The 18593-nt window shown below is 39.2% G+C and overlaps 1 protein-coding gene across 2 annotated transcripts in view; it reads left to right on the top strand.

Annotated features, from left to right (window-relative positions):
- LOC129418809 (F-BAR and double SH3 domains protein 2) overlaps positions 1-18593 on the top strand; it is a 91722-nt gene that overhangs the window by 17871 nt on the left and 55258 nt on the right. For both annotated transcript variants that reach the window (XM_073853850.1, XM_073853851.1), the window contains exon 3: positions 4398-4443. In XM_073853850.1, the coding sequence (XP_073709951.1) occupies positions 4398-4443 (46 nt within the window). The remainder of the gene's footprint in view (positions 1-4397; positions 4444-18593) is intronic.

The following is an 18593-nucleotide window of genomic DNA, read 5'->3' as shown; positions in this document are numbered from 1 at the left end:
TGTCAATCTCTCTGTATTGGAGATAACTTTGTTTGTGCTAAAGTGATTATATTTCGCTAAATGTATTGCCTTAAACTTTGTATTACTTAACTTTAAGGTTCCTTTATTTAAAAAAACGAGAACAGAAAGAAGTTGATAAATTGAGAATTGTCCCAAAGGCCTCCTTTCTGCTTAAAGTGGTGAGCAATAAAGAGCACACTTGCTTGTTGGCATACTCCAAAAATTTGTTATATGATGTTAAATGTTTTCTGTATTAATTCAAACTAATGATCTCTCACAGCGCACAGTTTGGATAGCATACAATCATGAGCCGGTGATGGTAATTTTCTGCTGTTTTCCCACAACAGATGGTATATTTACGGAAATCATGAACTAACTGTGATGAAAAGCTTTGCATGTGTTTACCGGCCAGTAGATCTCCTGTAAGTAAAAAATGTTGAGTAAGTGTGTATGACATACCACACAAAATCTTTTTCCCCATTAACTGTGGTGCTATGTAAGCAGCCTGCGCTGTTTTTGATTGGACCTCAGTTAGTTTGGGTTCCTGCATATTTCTATCTGGAGGGGGTGCAGAAATTCCTGTCTTGCATAAAAGCAGCGTCATGGAGTCCGCACATACACGCTGTTTCCCGGTCGGCATTAACAGATCCCACTATAAAAATCAGCATTACACAACACTTTTACACACATGCCGTGAGTTTAACAGAGATGAACTGGAAACAGGGTACAACGTGGGATTATGGGGAAGTTTGAGAAAAATAGTAACTTTACCGTCTGTTTGACTCAGACTTCATTTATTTGTTACACAATCCATAAACAGTTGAAGAGAAGTAGAGAGAGAGAAATTTTCGAAGTGTTAGCCGTCTAATGCTTGCAGCCCTCTGGCTCACAAACCAAACCAGTCATACCAAGAGTAATGTTGAAACAACTCACTGACTCAGACTCTATTGCTCGAAGATGTATTGCCCCACTGAGACCTTTCATCATAACGCAAGTGCACTAGTTTTAAAAAGATAACAAATTGACCCTATTATAAATAAACATATGGGGTCATATGATGTTGCTAAAAAAACTTTTTTTTGTGTATTTGGGGTAATGCAATGTGTTTATGGTTAGAAAAAAAAACATTTTTTTTCCACATACCGTACATTATTGTTGCACCTCTATGCTCTATGCTGTGATTGGCCGAATACCTCAAGCGTGTGAAGGAAATGTTACGCCACTTACCATATTTGGAATATCAGCTTCCAGAGCTACATACGTTCCTTTCAGGACCCCAGTGCATTTTTGAAGGCATACCAAAACAAAGAGAGGGGCATGACGCCAAATCAAGTCGAACACACAGTAGCCTTCAAGTAAACACCTGAATCAATACGATTGGATGCAAATTTGGATCGTATTGAAGGGGATGGTGTGCTCCGATTTGTGATCCGATCAGCAGGAGAAAAGTATGCATGTAAACGCGTAAATCATAGTTTTTTCTCAATCAGGCGCAAAATACATTGTGCACATGCGCAGAACATTTGTGCTCAAGTTCACTTCTTATTATGACCTCTTATATCACCTGATTCTTGTCACAGAAACACGCAACAGCAAGACAATGGCATCACTCATTATTTAGGTAACGATAATGGGGTCGCGATGTACATTCTGCAGCGTTTATGTATACTTTTAAAACATTAGGCTACTTATAGCAATAAAATAGGGTTGTGCCTTGTGAAAAGTGTGTTTTCATCACCTATATCTGAATACTTCTTAAGAACAACTTTCTCCAACTCCGTTTTGATCTTTATCCAGAGATAAAGCATGAACTCGACGAGAGATGCTGTCTGCAGCGTAGCGTTGCCAAGTCCTTTCCACCTGTTGTTATTTTTTCTGTGGGTTAAAGAAAAAATTATTTTGTTGATTAGTTATTGATATTTGGGCTGTAGACAGTCATTGGGATGCTTTTGGGCTTGTTTTGAATGTCCATTACGATGGTTTTTATACGCGAATCTGGCAACCCAGGCTTTGGCAACTGACGTTCGGTTCGGATTTTATAAAATGTAAATGAATATTTAAATCAGATTGCAATGTTTAGGGTGCATGTAACTGTATTGTCGTAACCTTCAATCCGATTAAATTCAGTCAGATTGACAAAAATTAGTGCATGTAAACATAGCCATTGTGTGTCTTGTCCTCCAACCAAACATACCGTGCCATATTTAAAGAATGATCATGGGAATTTTATGCATGTCAGGTTACCTGTAAATACAAAAAAAGAAAAAAATTTTCCATTGCAGTTTTGCGATGTATTCCTTTTGCAAATAATCTGAAAAACCACCTTACCCCTGCGTAAAACTTTATCAATTGCTTATGATCTTTTGTTTCTTTTTTTGTTGCTTTGGATAAAAGTGTGTGTGCTTAATATCTCTGATACACATTTGGGGTCTTGCAAGAATCTTTGTAATCTTTGATTAAAGGTTACTGAAGTGCATGGGAACTTGTGGCATTATTTGATGTGGTGATGTAATTTCAACTGAAACAGGAAGTCATTACCGAAATATCAACCTTTTTAAAATAGCCAATAGCGTTTTGTTTATGGCACAGTCCAGCAAAGCTGAATGTGATGTTTGTCTCTCAGTGCTGTTTATAATGTTTGTGGTCTTTGATCTCTTAACTCATTCCCCGCCAGCGTTTAAAAAAAAAAGGTTCCAAGCTAGCACCAGCATTTTTTATGACTTTCACAAAAGTTTAATGCCTTCCAGAAAATGTTCTTCTTTAAATATATACATATACAGACCCTCTGCTTTCAAACAAAAAAAGTTTCATCCTATTCCAACCTTTATTTGTTCTATTTTTATAACCTCTTAAATATGGGTAGGTTTCTTCAAAAAAGCAAAAAGCTGAGATAATTGCATTTTTTGTAAAAGACTTTTGTTAGAGATCAGATTCAGAACGATGATCAAAACATACAAGGAGTTAACTTAGTGGATGCTAAGTTGGATAATAACCCACGTGGTGGATAATAGCAGAAATATGAATTGTTGTAAAAACTCCTCATTGGCAGGGAAGTGTTTTCTCTTAATTGACAAGATAACTCGTCAATGTCAGGGAAAGAGTTAATGTAGTGTGCTGGACAGTTTAGCGTCTAAAGAGCATTTGATAGGACAGGACATTTGGCTATAATGTCATAAAATTATTATTTTTAGTGCACGTGACGACACTGTAAAGGAGGGTCGCACAGCGGACGAGAAGTGTCGCGCCATGAATCTAAAAATGGAACACGTTATTATCCATGAATGTGCGCACACGGGCGGCGCCTGTTGGCGGCTGTCCGCTGTGACTCTGGATACTGCTCAAATCCCTGTTGCGCCACTCACATAGTTTATTTGTCCCAAATCGTTAGCGATTAACATTTGCTGCTAACGTATATTTTGCATTTTGTAGTAGACGCTATGTAACTAAGCTCGTGCTATTTAATGTGCACTTCCGGTGTACAAAACCTCCGAGTTGTCCTAGACGCGATGCAGCGCTGCGTTTCTCGTCCGGTGTGCGACCCCCTTAAGTTTTGAGTGCTTATGTCTGTTGAATGCGAATTTTGTTAGCGTTTTGGACCACACTGGTTTATATATCTACTTAAAGGAATAGTCTACTCATTTTCAATATTAAAATTTGTTATTACCTTAACTAAGAACTGTTGATACATCCCTCTGTCGTCTGTGTGCGTGCACGTAAGCGCTGGAGTTTGGTGGTACAAAATAAAACGTAGCGCTTTTCTAAGCGGATTTAAAAGAGGAACTATATTTTATGGCGTAATAGCACTTTTGGGAGTACTTCGACTCGCCTGAAAAGTCCGCTCCCCTTCTCACTCTCATAATCGAGGAGGGTGTTACTGCGCTGAGTCGAAGTACTCCCAAAAGTGCTATTACGCCATAAAATATAGTTCCTCTTTTAAATCCGCTTTGAAAAGCGCTACGTTTTATTTTGTCCCACCAAACTTGCTCGTATAACTACTCGTCTTAAATAGGAAAAACGTTGATGTGTTTGGTCACTTCTAACTTTATCTCTAAATGGTACCATTGAATGAATGGGGCTAAGCTAAATGCTATCGAAGCGTTGCAGCGCGCTCCAGCGCTTACGTGCACGCACACAGATGATAGAGGGATGTATCAACAATTCTTAGTTAAGGTAATAACATATTTTAATATTGAAAATGAGTAGACTATTCCTTTAAGGCTTATGTATTTACTAATAGGAAAAAATGTCATTTTGATTTCATGGGACCTTTAAAACGTAATTTGTTTCCCATCTTAAACAAATTTTCAGCTGGTGACGCATGCTGTCTGATATTATTTCTATATTAAGACTTTTTAGTTTGAAAGCCCTGATCTGTATTTTTTTGTGTTTATTTGCAGAACGTACAGTCAGAAGAAGGCGACTCTGGAGAGAGATTACGCACAGGTAAGATTATGCTGTTTGCTGATAATGGTAATGATGATGTTGTTGTCTTTGTGTTTTACATCTTTTCACCAAAGTGTGGATTGCAGATTTTGGCTCCGTTGATATGGTTATTGATTTTTCGTTTCAAACATGAATTTTTCTTCAGGGAACCATCAAAACTACAGAAAATCCATCCTGCTTTATTTTATTGCTAACATAGACACACTGGAAATCATTTTCGTTTTATTTCTCTGTTGATCAAACACTAATTTACACAATATTTCATAAAACTTAGCTTTGAGAAAACGCACAGTAATAGGTCTGTAGAGAAGATAGTGTGACAGCACCAATGGCTTGGATGATTTCTTCACGTGATAAAATGTTCACTTTAAATTCTTATATCTTCTGTATGCGGATGTTGATTCATACCAAAATGCTTTTTTGCATAGTTAATTTGTGTTTGGCAAATGAAAACGTCTTGGGTTACGTATGTAACCGTTGTTCCCTGAGAAGGGAACGAGACGCTGTGTCTCCCTTGCTATACTTCCTGCGTCCCTCTAAGCCGTCTTTGGCAATATTTTAGATAGCGATATACTTCTTTGCTCCCGCGTTACCCTGTCTTAGTCATTAAGCCTCACCATTGGTTGAATTTGAGATACACATTCAGACGCACTTACCCCTGGAGGCGGCCCCAAAGTGTCATCACAGTGACGGAGCGCGAGTTCCCTCAAAAGGGAACTGTAACAATGTATCTTTAAAGGTAACACGATGTAACCTTGCTCTCACTTGAAATGTGTCCCTACATTTAGTCCTTGAATTTGAGGGTATTGGACCTGGAAATTCTTTGGATTTGAAGTTAACTAAGGTGTGGGAACCCCGTATATATATATAAGAGATATATTTAACAGATGATGGAGTTCACCTAACTTCTGTGAACCCAGACCAACAAAGCAAACATTTTGCCAGAACGTCAAACTTTAAGTTATTTTGCCTTTGAGTGTCGAAACATCTTGTGCCACGCACACATTTAGAGACTTACTTTTGGTCATGTTATTGACGTTTTAGTGCATGCTTAAAATGACTAGTTGACTTTACACAACAGTTGCGTTAGGTTGTGTAATTTTATTGTGCATAGGGTAAAATGATTACAGAAGTTCAGTGGTATTTATCAGAGCTCATTGGACTTTTAATGACAGATTTTATTGGCAGGTAAAATGTTTATTGCACTTTTGTAATATTGGAATTATTGTGCTTTCTGATTTCAAAGAAGACAATGTTTATGTGATTCACCTGAAGGTAGAGTTTGATCTGTGCATTTCGAAACTGAAAAAATTACAAAGATATAAATCAAACTAGATTTGACCTGCCGTGAAGAATCTGAAGTTGTAAGGGTTGCCTTGATCTGGCGCTGCATCTGAAGTCACATTATTTACTAAATTGTGTCTGTAACTACAGTGCACGATACATGTGATAAATGCTTTATACACAACTACAACATGGTCTTAATAAAAACACAGACCAGATGTATAACACATGGAAGCCCATCTGAGGATTTGGACAAACAGTTTGGAGGATATAAGTTGTAATAAAATTACGATTTTAAGAAATCGCTTTATTACAAAACAAGTTACTCTGGCTGTGTCGCAAAAACTGTGCATGTGCAATGAACTGACAGCAGAATGCAAGTTCACAAGGACTTAAACTTTGACCATAAGCTTTTGTTTGACAAGATTAGAAATCTTTGCTTACTCTTTGTGTATGATGTAACCCTTTATAGCTGACTTTCATAACTTAGTGTCTCCATACAACATATGATTTTTAGACTAGTTAATGATTGTATGTCCAGAGTTTTATGGTGTTGTCAATATTTGACTCTGTATTTTATGCATATTTGCTTTGTTTAATGGATATTGGATTTACGTCCCATAATCCATGGGCCAAGAGACTTAAAGGAATAGTCTACTCATTTTCAATATTAAAATATGTTATTACCTTAACTAAGAATTGTTGATACATCCCTCTATCATCTGTGTGCGTGCACGTAAGCGCTGGAGCGCGCTGCGACGCTTCGATAGCATTTAGCTTAGCCCCATTCATTCAATGGTACCATTTAGAGATAAAGTTAGAAGTGACCAAACAAATCAACGTTATTCCTATTTAAGACGAGTAGTTATACGAGCAAGTTTGGTGGTACAAAATAAAACGTAGCGCTTTTCTAAGCGGATTTAAAAGAGGAACTATATTTTATGGCGTAATAGCACTTTTGGGAGTACTTCGACTCGCCTGAAAAGTCCGCTCCCCTTCTCACTTTCATAATGGGAGAGTGAGGGTGTTACTGCGCCGAGTCGAAGTACTCCCAAAAGTGATATTGCGCCGTGAAGTGTGGCTCCTCTTTTGAATCCGCTTGGAGGGGCGCTGCGTTTTGTTTTGTGCCACCAAACTTGCTCGTCTTAAATAGGAAAAACGTTGATCTGTTTGGTCACTTCTAACTTTATCTCTAAATGGTACCATTGAATGAATGGGGCTAAGCTAAATGCTATCGAAGCGTTGCAGCCCGCTCCAGCGCTTACGTGCACGCACACTGATGATAAAGGGATGTATCAACAATTCTTAGTTAAGGTAATAACATATTTTAATATTGAAAATGAGTAGACTATTCCTTTAATCTTAAAGGAAACTTACCTGAGAGTAGTTTGTTAAATTGGCTTCAATTACTAATTTTTGTTACTTGCTTGTTGTGTAGCTAGTAATTGTGTTTAATTATGAGTACGAGCAGATGCCAGGTGAAGGGGGCGGGGCTTAGCAGTCTCTCCCAGATAGCTCCGGCTCAGATGTTGTCATGGTAACCCCATCAGTCACACTTGATCAAAACACCTCCGAAACGTGACAGGTTTCATTACACTGATTTGCCTAGCTAGGTTAACAACCAGCTCAAGGTGCAGTAAAAACCTCACTTTATAAAAAACAAAAATGCAGTTGAGAGGCTTCCGTTCCGGACCGTGAGGCGTTTCTCAAACACGCTCCCATCTTTTATCATTTATCCGACTTGGCACACCGGTCTACTCACGGCCCGCACATGAGCCCGCCGCGCTCTGCAGCTGTCCACACAAATAAACATTGTTTTACAGCTCAGCTCAGACGAACAGAGGAACTCTTGTTTTTAAGGCAGAATGGGGGGCAAACGGGGGGCGTGGCTTTTATGCAGTCTACCCTATGAGCTCAGCCGGTGCTCAGATTGACTCGATTACCATCACGGCTGATATAAGACATCCAGCACCACTTCTAATAGACAGAGACATCCATATGCTAGAGATGCTATGTGTGCTCTCTCTCTCTCTCTCTCTCTCTCTCTCTCTCTCTCTCTCTCTCTCTCTCTCTCTCTCTCTCTCTCTCTCTCTCTCTCTCTCTCTCTCTCTCTCTAATGAGCTCCCCATGTACTGTAGTTTCTGATGCAGAGAAAGAGCCGGGTGGGGAGAGATAGATTCAGAGAGAGATTTTATTTTGGATGGCCGATTGCATGAGCTCAGAACGCATAGAGCAGTCATACATAAGACATGCCCAACACGCACGTGCACGTTTAAAATGTGCATGCATGCTTATGCATGATCTACATCAGACAGAAATATTCCTGACATTTACCACACACTTTTTGTTAGTAAGACAAGTATCACTTTTCTTCTGGCCCAGGCCATAAATTAGTAATATGTCCATCATTCCTTCCCCAATATATCACATCTTGTGCTTTTTCCCAGTGCTGTCAATAAAATAAAAATGAAATTTGTAGATACACCCAAAGAGGATTTGAAATCCAGATGATGTCTGTCAAACAGTAGTCAACTAGCAAATGACACATTTGACCTTTGGCCTGTATCATATTGGCCCCAGGCGAAGTCTTGCAACTAGTTGTCAATAATACAAGTGACAAAGGTCATCATACCAGTTTAAATAAAATAAAAAAACACTTCTCATTCCTCTAGATCAGGGGTTCTCAAAGTTTACATTCAAAGGTCCAAATCTGAATTCTCATAATTTTCATAGGTCCGGAAAAACTGGTTTTTACAAAAATTGTCAAGCATGGTTTATGTAAATCATTTGTTTATATAGCAAATCAACTATTTGCAGTATTTTCTATTAAAGGTGCCCTTCCTCTGGCGTTTTTATTGTTTTAGACTGTTGTCTGAGGTCTACTCATGATGTTTGCATGATTTTTACATCCAAAAACATCAAAAGCAATAAGTAATAGGCTATTTTGTACCCTGGTTTTGAGGCTGGTTAGAGAAGTGATCCGTTTTAATGGGCGGGCTGCATTGAAGACTTGGAAGTAAACACCCACTGCTATTATTGGATAACAGTTTTTCGTTCAAACTAACTTTCAATTTAATCTCATGTGTAATCAGTTTAATGTCAAGTGAGTGTCTTAAGACACAGTGTCTTTCTTACACACGCATATTTTATCATAAACCCTTTTGACAAACCCTTATCGTAAACCCACGCACAAAAACACACACACAAACACACACACACACACACACACACACACACACGTGTCTTTTATCGTAAACCCTTTCGATGCGCGTGTAGCAGCGCATGCACACACACACACACACACGCGTCTTTTACACAAACCCTTTCGACACACGTGTAACGAACACACAAACAAACACATGTCTTTTATCACATTCGATGCGTGTGCATCATGAATTCGCGTGAATCGCGTCCCTAAAGAGAACTCATAGTGACACAAAGTACTAAAGTGTTTTACTCGCACACACGCGTGCGTGTCTTTTATCATAAACCCTTTCAACGTGTGTGCAGCATGAATTCGCGTCCCTCCGAAGAGAAAACACCGGCCACTACAGTGACACAAAGTACTAAAGTGCTTTACTCACATAAGCTGCGCCATTCTGTCCGGATCCGCTTTTTAATCGCAGTCTCTCTTCAAATCCAGCGTTATTCTGAACATCCAAATATGTAGCAACTGTTATGATTCCCTCGTTTAATAGGAATGATGTCTCTCGACGAAAAACAATGGCCCGATTACGGTACGGTTGACGTTTAGCCATCCTTGCTGTAACTTGTTATTAAAACTAACTCAACTACACGTAATATGTGGGCGCGGGCTCAAGTTGAAGAGCTCATGAATATTAATGACCTCGATCAGTTCCACGTCACACTGATAAGCTTTTTTAACTGACCTGATTTCTCCGCTTATTTCTTTTCAGTGGCTAGAGCTGACAGAGGAGGCGGAAGTTAATTTTCACATTCACAACACAACACAAACACACATGGACCTAACACATATCAAAAAATACAAGTAAAAACGGTTTTATGTGGAAGGGCCTCTTTAAAGTATGCAGATATGGCACAGTTTGTTTTCTATCAGATGCATAAACCGTGACAAAAAAGGTGTGGTTGGTAGACGGAGACACTGACATAAATTAGAGGTGCACCTATAAATTGGCGATGATGCTTGCTATGCTTCTCAATGAATTACGATAAAATGCTGCTACATCCAAAAGCCAGAGGGCGCTCTTGTGCAAAAACTCAATATGCGCTATAGGATCTCGTCAGTGTAGCCGGTTTCTTGATTAGTAGTAAATCGCAATCACCTGCTTTCAGATCAGGCCGCATTTACGGCACAAAGCCGTAGTTCATTTATAATTAGGCCTGCGATAATCTATGCTGAGCTTGTAAGTGAACTACGTCATTGTGCAGTAAATGCGGCTCCATCTGAAAGCAGGTGATGGCGATTTACTACTAATCAAGAAACTGTCTTACTGACGAGATGCGCAATGACTATCACATGCAAATTATTGCGCATCCCTATTGCGTTATAAATTTTTAATGCTGGTCTTCAAACCTTTTCAGGTATTTTCATGATAATAAAGAATACGTATAATGATTATGTTTGAAGCGTGTTGCTTTTTAAAGTGCATGTTATAAACGACTCAAACTAACAGTAGACATTTACTGGGCGTTCGTAACATGAGCGTCGGAACATTATACGTGGGTGGGACAGGACCCACCCACTTTTTAAGACCAATGACAATGGACCCACCCACTTTTTCTCTAGTTTAGCGCATTTGTCTGTTCACTTATCAAAGCGCTGTTAGTCAAACTCCATCCCTAACCTTTGCTCTTTTTTTCACCGCGGACCCGTTTCGGCTTTTAAACATAATTCGCGGGGGTGAGTGGTCGCTGAGTTGCTGTTCGAAACAAAGTGCTGAAAAACCTCCTTTGCAAAATGTATAAAGTTTTAAACAGAAGTAAAGGTCAAACAACCATGCATTACGAAAATTAATAGCTGCTTTATTTATATTATATTTTCTATAGACGTGTAAAACCATATTATAGCGGTTTGTTTTACTTTCACTGTTTCACAAGTTTGCCTGCCCATTTAGTCTTAATAATTAACAGTAAACAAACTTAGCTTGCTGTTTTTAAAGGCAGCTCGAACCTTAGATAGGACTTGAGCCCCAAGTTCAAGTAACAGAAGAAAAAAGGAGGAGATATGATAAGGAGAGATGCCAGAAGAATTGCGTCTGTGCGGGGAGGCACGGAGACTCCCGTTTTGCTTTTGATGATAATTGACACAGCACTAAATGTGGTTCCTTTCAATACGTTAAATACGTGGGGACCCACCCACTTTTCATTTGCTTTCGACACCCATGGTTCGTAATACTACTTTTTCTGTGGCACAAAGGAATTTTCTACACGAGAGCGCCCCCTGGCTTTGGGATGTGCCGGGATTTCACTGTAATTCATTAAAATGTATTCATTGAGAAAACGCACATTTGCACAGTTAATCGTTACACCCCTACTTGCAATATAAAGTGGATGCGGGTCTGGAACAAGTTCCCTTCGGGTCCGGACCGGAGTCCGGACTTTGAAAACCCCTGCTCTAGAGGTTCTTTCTTCAGTTTTCTGATCTGGATGTGACCCATATTCTGAACATGCCCATATGCCATCTTTAATATTTTTGTTATTGTGACCTGACATTTATTCATTCATACAGGTAGTTTTCCATCTGCTCCAGTAAACTGCTGTATAAACAGGACCAATCCAGAGTCACACCTGAAAGTTGTGAACAAAGCCGTCTTGAGATTACTGATAATAACAAATAAGCATTCTTGAATGTTTTAGGACGATTATTTGCTTGTTTAAATATTGAGTATTACCTTTTTGCATGCATCCGATTGCACAGATTTGTTTGTGTGCTTGTGTGTTATCTTCATATATGTATGTGTGACATTAGATATCACGGTAATCCATGCTTTGTAAATAGAGAAAAGCCTCATGTTTACAGGCTAACACTCCAGTGATGCAGGTTTAAGTTGATCTTTACTGGAATCATGAAAAAGTTCATAAACATTTACTTACAAACTTAATGAACTGTATGAACTGCAATTCTTGTGCAGGTGTTCATTTCAGAGTCTTGAATTCAATTCAAATGTATTTTCATACGCGTTTGCTGTTTTGCATTGTTGAAAGCTGCTTTAACATAAAATGCATATTAGTAAAAAAAAATTCACAAAGCAAAAAGATCATAGGAAACAGAAAACATGATAAAATATATTTACTAAACGGTGCAGTGCTCTGCATGTCGTGCTCCCTTAAAAAATGATGATGTCTAGTTAGGCAGGTCTCATTCTCATTTCCCAATGGGTGCATTAGGCTGTAATTAAAGTTTTAATCTTTCACATTTCTTTAATGTAGATATTCTCAGCAGTATTGTGACACCCGGCTGTCAGCTGTACTTATAGTGTCAATAATCTCTCTCTATGAGATCTGTGAGTCAGAAACTCTCTCTCTCAGCTCATCAGTTGTGTCTTTGCTAACTGCAGTAAACCATCTGCACATTTAAACATTCACAAGAAATTTCTCAGACAGGCTTTTTCATCCAACTCATCACCAGGCGAGACACACTTGCCCCGCCGTCCGCAGTGCAGCTCCCCCTCCTTCTCTCTCTCTCTCTCGCTCGCTCTCTCCCCTTCCTGGGAAAGTCTCAGGGAAAGGTCTTTTATTTGCATAATCGTCTTTAGTGGCATTGTGGGCGGGTCCTCAGTGAGAGCGGCAGCCACCACTGGTCGACTCGACCACCTGTCCACAGCAAATCAAGAGCTTCTTTGTAGAGCGGCCTCTACCCCTCCTCACTGTGCCCGCTCAAGTCCACATGCTAATGAATAAATTTATTAAATATGATGTAAATGGGTAGAGGAAAGCCATTGGTCTGTTATTTAGGGATTAACAGATTTTATATTGCCAGCATTACTATTTATTTGTTTTATTTGACTGACTACAGCAGACTTTAATGACTTAATGCTAGATTAAATTAATGTTGTTTTTGTTATATTGTTGCTTGTATTGTATGATTGTTGCTGAGTTGTAAGGTGTCCTTAATTGTCTTGAAAGCATAAATATAATGTTGATAACATGTGTAACTTGTAATGCACTGTAAGTCAATTTGGATAAAAGCGTCTGCCAGTTGGAGCCGATGGTGTAGTGGGCAGCGCTCCGACATGTGGCGCTTTTGATGACCCAGGTTCGGTTCCTGACTCGTGGTCATTTGCCGATCCCATACCCTCTCTCTCCTTCCTGTACTTTCCTATCCTCTCCTAAAAATCACTGTTAAATAAAAGGCAAAAACTGGCCAAAAAATATAACTTTAAAAGCGTCTGCCAAATTGCATAATTATAAATCTGTGTTTTGCGATTGAACCCAGGATCTTTGCATATAAAGAAGATATAAAGAAATTTAGAAAAATGCTTATAGCATATATATATATATATATATAGCCATATTTTTATAAAACTTTACTCTCTTGATTCTATTGATTCATGCCAAGTATGATGGTACCCAATGTGTCATAGTCAAACCTACTTCCTGTTTGCCATTTTGAATTATATTATAAACATACTTTTTTGAACTGGTTCTAGGTGGTTTGTTTGATTGGCACCAAAATTGGCACAGATCATCTCCAGGCCACGGAGGCAAAAAGTTACTCAAATATTTTTGTTAACCTTAACCGTTTTCGAATAACACACAAACGAATTTCACGAGGCCATATCTCCGCAACGCTTTATTGTATTCATGCCCAACTTGGTGGATGTCACATTTTGTACATTTCACTGACATTGTCTGAATGGTGGCTTTATTTTTCTTCAAAATATTCAGTTATTGGTGCCATAACTGATTTCTAATTTCTATTATTAACCACTACTCTATTAACTTTAAGCACACCCTCTCTCTCTCTCTCCATACATCGGCCTTTCAACATCATTTGTGCTTGATCATACTGTAAGAGAAAGAGATCAAATTGAAGGAAGAAATGAGAGAGAGTTGCGGTCTTTGTCAAAAATGGGAAAGGATCCTCACAGGAACACATGGATGGAGGTTTGAGAAGAGATCATGTCATCCTTTGGGGTCAAGCCCAATCCTTGTGACTCGAGGTTCGTCTCCTCCTGATGGGACCATCAATCATGGTTCAGGGTGGGACTGATGGAACCAGAGGAGAAGTTTCTCAATTTAAGAGTGATGGATGGACAGGCTGAGCTTCAATAGAGTTTGAATTAAACATGGGATTTTGCATTTCTTTCAATGCTATTGTTTCTTTGCATGTTAGGTTGTCGCCTTTAATACTGGGGAATGGTTGGTATTATAAATGTACAGATACGTTTAACATGTCCACCATATGTGCTGGTTGATGTTTGTTTACGCTTGGACTGCCAAGCTGATATTTAGCCATTAGATAGGTTGTAAAACATTAAAGGAATAGTTTACCAAAATAAAAAAATCTCATAATTTACTCAACCGAATGATTTTGAATTAGGATGCAATCATGTTATCTTATATACATGTTATATTACATGATAAAGCTTTGTCTGCGAAATGATAAGTTTGTATGAGAAAACTGTTAATATTTTTTGGCTATTTAGCGAACGCCATATCTTCAAAGGGCTCTAAACAATCCCAACCGAGGCATAAGGGTCTTATCTAGCAAAAAATCATGATTTTTTGCAAAAAAAGTACTTTTAAACCACAGCTTCTAGTCACATGGCTAGTGTGAGAATAGCCGAAAATGATCTTTATTGCCTCGGTTGGGATCATTTAGAGCCCTTTTGAAGTTGAAACTGTAAACTGTTGAGGTCCACAAAGTCCACAATATGGAGAAAAATCCTGGAATGTTTTCCTCAAAAATCTTAATTTCTTCTTGACTGAACAAAGAAAGACATAAACATCTTGGATGACATGGGGGTGAGTAAATTATCTGGATTTTTCATGAAAGTGGAGTAATCCTTTAAGGTGAGCCAATTAGGGTGTAATTTTTTGGCTTTCAGCATGGGTGGAGCCTGATGTTCTCCCAGGTGCAGAGATAGCTTCGAGCATACAGCCACATGCTTTACATATCAGACCTGCTTCGTAGATCTCGGGGGTTATTCATGTATTTCTGCACTTTCCTGTCACCAGCGAAGTGCAAGTGTCCAAATATAGGATTCTGTGAATATCTGTTGCAATGTGTTGTGCAACAATAGATTGATATTTTCCATGCATACTGGCTACTGACAGAGTTGTGGTGTAGGGAACAGGTTGCCACGATTGGCTTAAGATATAAGGGGGTGTTGCCATAGTGATGCCGGCCAAGGTGAGGGGTTAGGGGTCGGGGTCAGTGATGGTGCATGTTGTTTTGATTTTTAAGGGGTGTGTGTCAGGTCATTCCAAGGCCAGATGTCTGTATCATCGTCATTCCCAGGCATTCCCGCACATTAACAGTGTACAGTTTCTTAAGACTCTTCTTCCATAGGAATTTTTGTCACGTACCGCAACACAACGTGTGTATTTAGCTCACTCGCTCACTCTCTTCTGTATTAATCAGAGTGACAAAGCGTAAAATAGCCACGATCGATTCTCGCACTCCTCTGTGAGCGGTGCTAGCACACTTTAATAGTATTTTAATGCACCACGTCTTCATTAAAATCCCGATAATGTGGCATGCTGGCCTCAAGGACGGATCGCATCCAACAGGCCGCCTGTGATTGTAGACATGTGGGAGCTTGCTGGAAGCTTCTGCTAATGTTAGATGTGTGTGGTCTCAGGATCTTTACGAGAATTCGTGTAACTGCATCTAGCAAGGGGTAGTTTTGAGATTTTTAAGGTTTGCAGAGAGATTTTCCCAAAGTAATCCGGTTTTATTTTCGTATTCTCAGATTCATGCAGGTTCTAGCACTTCACAGGAGGACTTGTTTGTGGCTTGGATTCTCAGAGGGGTCATGAAAGATGTTGGCCAACAGGTTAAAGGTCAAAGGGTGAAAAGGGGGACCAAATGTTTGGTCAGTGTTGCAGTATGTCCAGACCCTGTCTGTCAGAAATGGGCGTGTGAGTGTTATATAGAGGAGATGAATTAGGTTTCACCACCACCCCCCTGTGTCTGTATACTAAATCCTCAATGTCGACTCCATCTTTAGACCTTTTGCACCTGTTTCTGTCTTTTTTTGCTGTTCTGTTTTTAAGCAGCGTTTTATTATACGTGTTGTTTTCTAAAGACTAAATCATCATCAACATCATTATCACTGTTGCTCCTGAAACACCCTAGCAACCATAGGGCAAAACCCAAGCGTCGTTGTGGCTTTTTGGGCCCTATCAAACACCCGGCACAATGCAGCATTGCGTCTTTTGCGAAAATGCGCAATTGTCTTTTGCGAGTTTCTTCTCGCCGCAATTATCATTTTCCCGTTTAGCGGCACGTTGTAAAATAACAAATGCATTTGTGCCCATGGGCCTTCTGGTCCGAAAACGAGGTGTGTTCAGGTGCATTGTTGGTGCGTTACTATTTTGAGGCAACAAAAATAGACTAGGGATGCACCGAATATTCGGCCAGCGAAATATTTTGACCGAAAGACTTTTATCACCAAAACAATACGGCCGAAATGTTGTGATGACGCAAACAGAAACCGCAACCTGCACGTGCTTGTCTGAAGCAACATGTCTGCGGTGTGGACGTATTTAACCACAAAAAGGCACTAAAGTGAACAGCTTTCTGTACGCACATGCGGTTGAATGTATCTGGTCCAGCTCCAGTCAGATGTGAGCATCCCTTCAAAGATCAGAACTCTTAATGTGTAAACTTTAGAAAGAGTTGCGCTAATGTGTCTCATACTATAGTCCATTAACATACATTTGGCGAATAAAGCAATGAAAAACAACCTAATGTTTTTATGTGGAGCGACTGTTTATACTGTGTCGCATACATGGAGAGACGCGTTTCATAAACCAAGTGAACGTAAAATCTTTCTGTTATTGACAGGGCACACACAAACAAAATGATCTCCACAGTATTTTTTTATAATAAAAACATTTGTTTATGTCTTAAGTGTTTTTGTTATTTACACTACTGCATTGTTTCTGCCTCTTTGTTTACACAGAGGGCTTTCCGTGTATGTTACGGCAATGTTACTAGGTTTACTTCACCGGATGCGATCCCAGAACATTTACAGGATGCGTTCGTGTTCACACAGAAGCCTCTCTGCCAATTTTACGGAAATTTTGGAGGACCAAAGTGCTGTGTGAATGGGGTTTTAGTTTGTTAGAGAAGATGTTTACTTAAATTCTTATTTAAAAAAAACCGAAAAGCTTGAAGTCTAGACTTAAACTCTTCACTTATATGCTAGTTTTCGAGAGACCTCAGACCACAGTCTGTCTCATTTTCCTCTCTGAGAGAAAACAGGAGAAAATATCTCACCCCGTCTTCCTTTCATGGGGAATATGAGAGGAACTCTCGGCATATGGCAGGCAAGAAGCCCGGGGGCACAAATTACCATCTTACCCCAAGCATGTTCCTTCATCCCAACACAAAGCATATAAAGTGCATGAGATGTCAGACAGTGGCCCATTACAAGTGCTTTGATGCGAATCTGCACACAAGGGAATCGTCTTGTTTGTCATTCAAAACACTGACCGGAAACATGGACAGTTCTCTTCTATTTGTTGTGAACTTTTTTCTGTGCACTTCTGGTAACCTGCACTAAAGTCTTACATAACATGGATTAAACTCTATAGCAAAATCGCTCCGTTGAATCTGTGGTGGGAACCACATATTTTAACAGAAATGAAAGCAGTTCGTTTTCAGTGACATGAAACCTGTGAAAGATCTCGAGATCCTCCAGATGTGGAGGTTGTGCTTCATGTGTCTTTGAACCGAACAAAATGTGTTAACTTCTAAAACCGGATGTTTTAGCGTCTTGTTTTGTTGAGTAAAGGTTTTCAGTTACTTGCGGTTGTATTTTGTTATTTCTTTGTCTCATATAGATGACTGTGGTGTAGAGACTCTAACCCTGAGATGCAGTGACCTTTTAAACAGTTTTTTTACTGAATCTCATACATGTCTAGATTTTCTGGGAATTTTAGTTCACCCCAAAATCTAAAAAAAAGTAGAAATTGTATCTGGCATAAACAATAAAGCCTGGTTTAGGACCTTTGAGAACTTTTGCATTGTGACATTTGTTTTAAAGAGCACCTATTATGCCTATTTTTACAAGATGTAATATAAATCTCAGGTGTGCCCAGAATGTGTCTGTAAAGTTTTCGCTCAAAATACCCCTCAGATCATTTGTTATAACATGTCCAACATGCCCCCCTTTTTTGTTGTTGTTGCTGTTTTTGTGTCGGAACCTTTAAATGCAAATGAGCTACAGCTCCTCACTTCTCTATCAAAAGAAGCAATGAGAGCTTTCATTTAAATACATATCTGATTCCTATGAATACAGTCTGAGACAATAATATCTCGCTATTTAGATATGTTGGACAGCATACAGCTTGCTAAGGGCGAAAACTAGGGTGATGCATGCAGGTCTGTCAGTCAGTGGCCATGGGTGGGGCTTTATCAGTGTGATGTCACATTAACAAGATAATCAAATGGCATGCTTGGCAAGACTGCTTTATTGGGGACTAAAAAATGAGTTGGAAGATTTTTTTAAATTGTAGGTTGTTGTGTTGTTCACACAATGCTAACACGCTTTTTTGTCCAAACACCTTGTAAAAGTGGATTTTGCATAATCGGTGCCCTTTAATGACAAGTAAACAAACATAAACATGTCTCCCTTACTGTCTTGGCTGTTTTGTAAAAATGTCATAGATAGCAGTATTTGTTTTAGTGCTTTAAATACACATTTTCACTG

Source organism: Misgurnus anguillicaudatus, chromosome 15 (genome assembly GCF_027580225.2).
Source record: "Misgurnus anguillicaudatus chromosome 15, ASM2758022v2, whole genome shotgun sequence".
NCBI classification, from domain to species: Eukaryota; Metazoa; Chordata; class Actinopteri; order Cypriniformes; family Cobitidae; genus Misgurnus; species Misgurnus anguillicaudatus.
The sequence above is the reverse complement of the archived record's forward strand: the minus strand, read 5'-3'. Positions and strand labels throughout refer to the sequence as shown.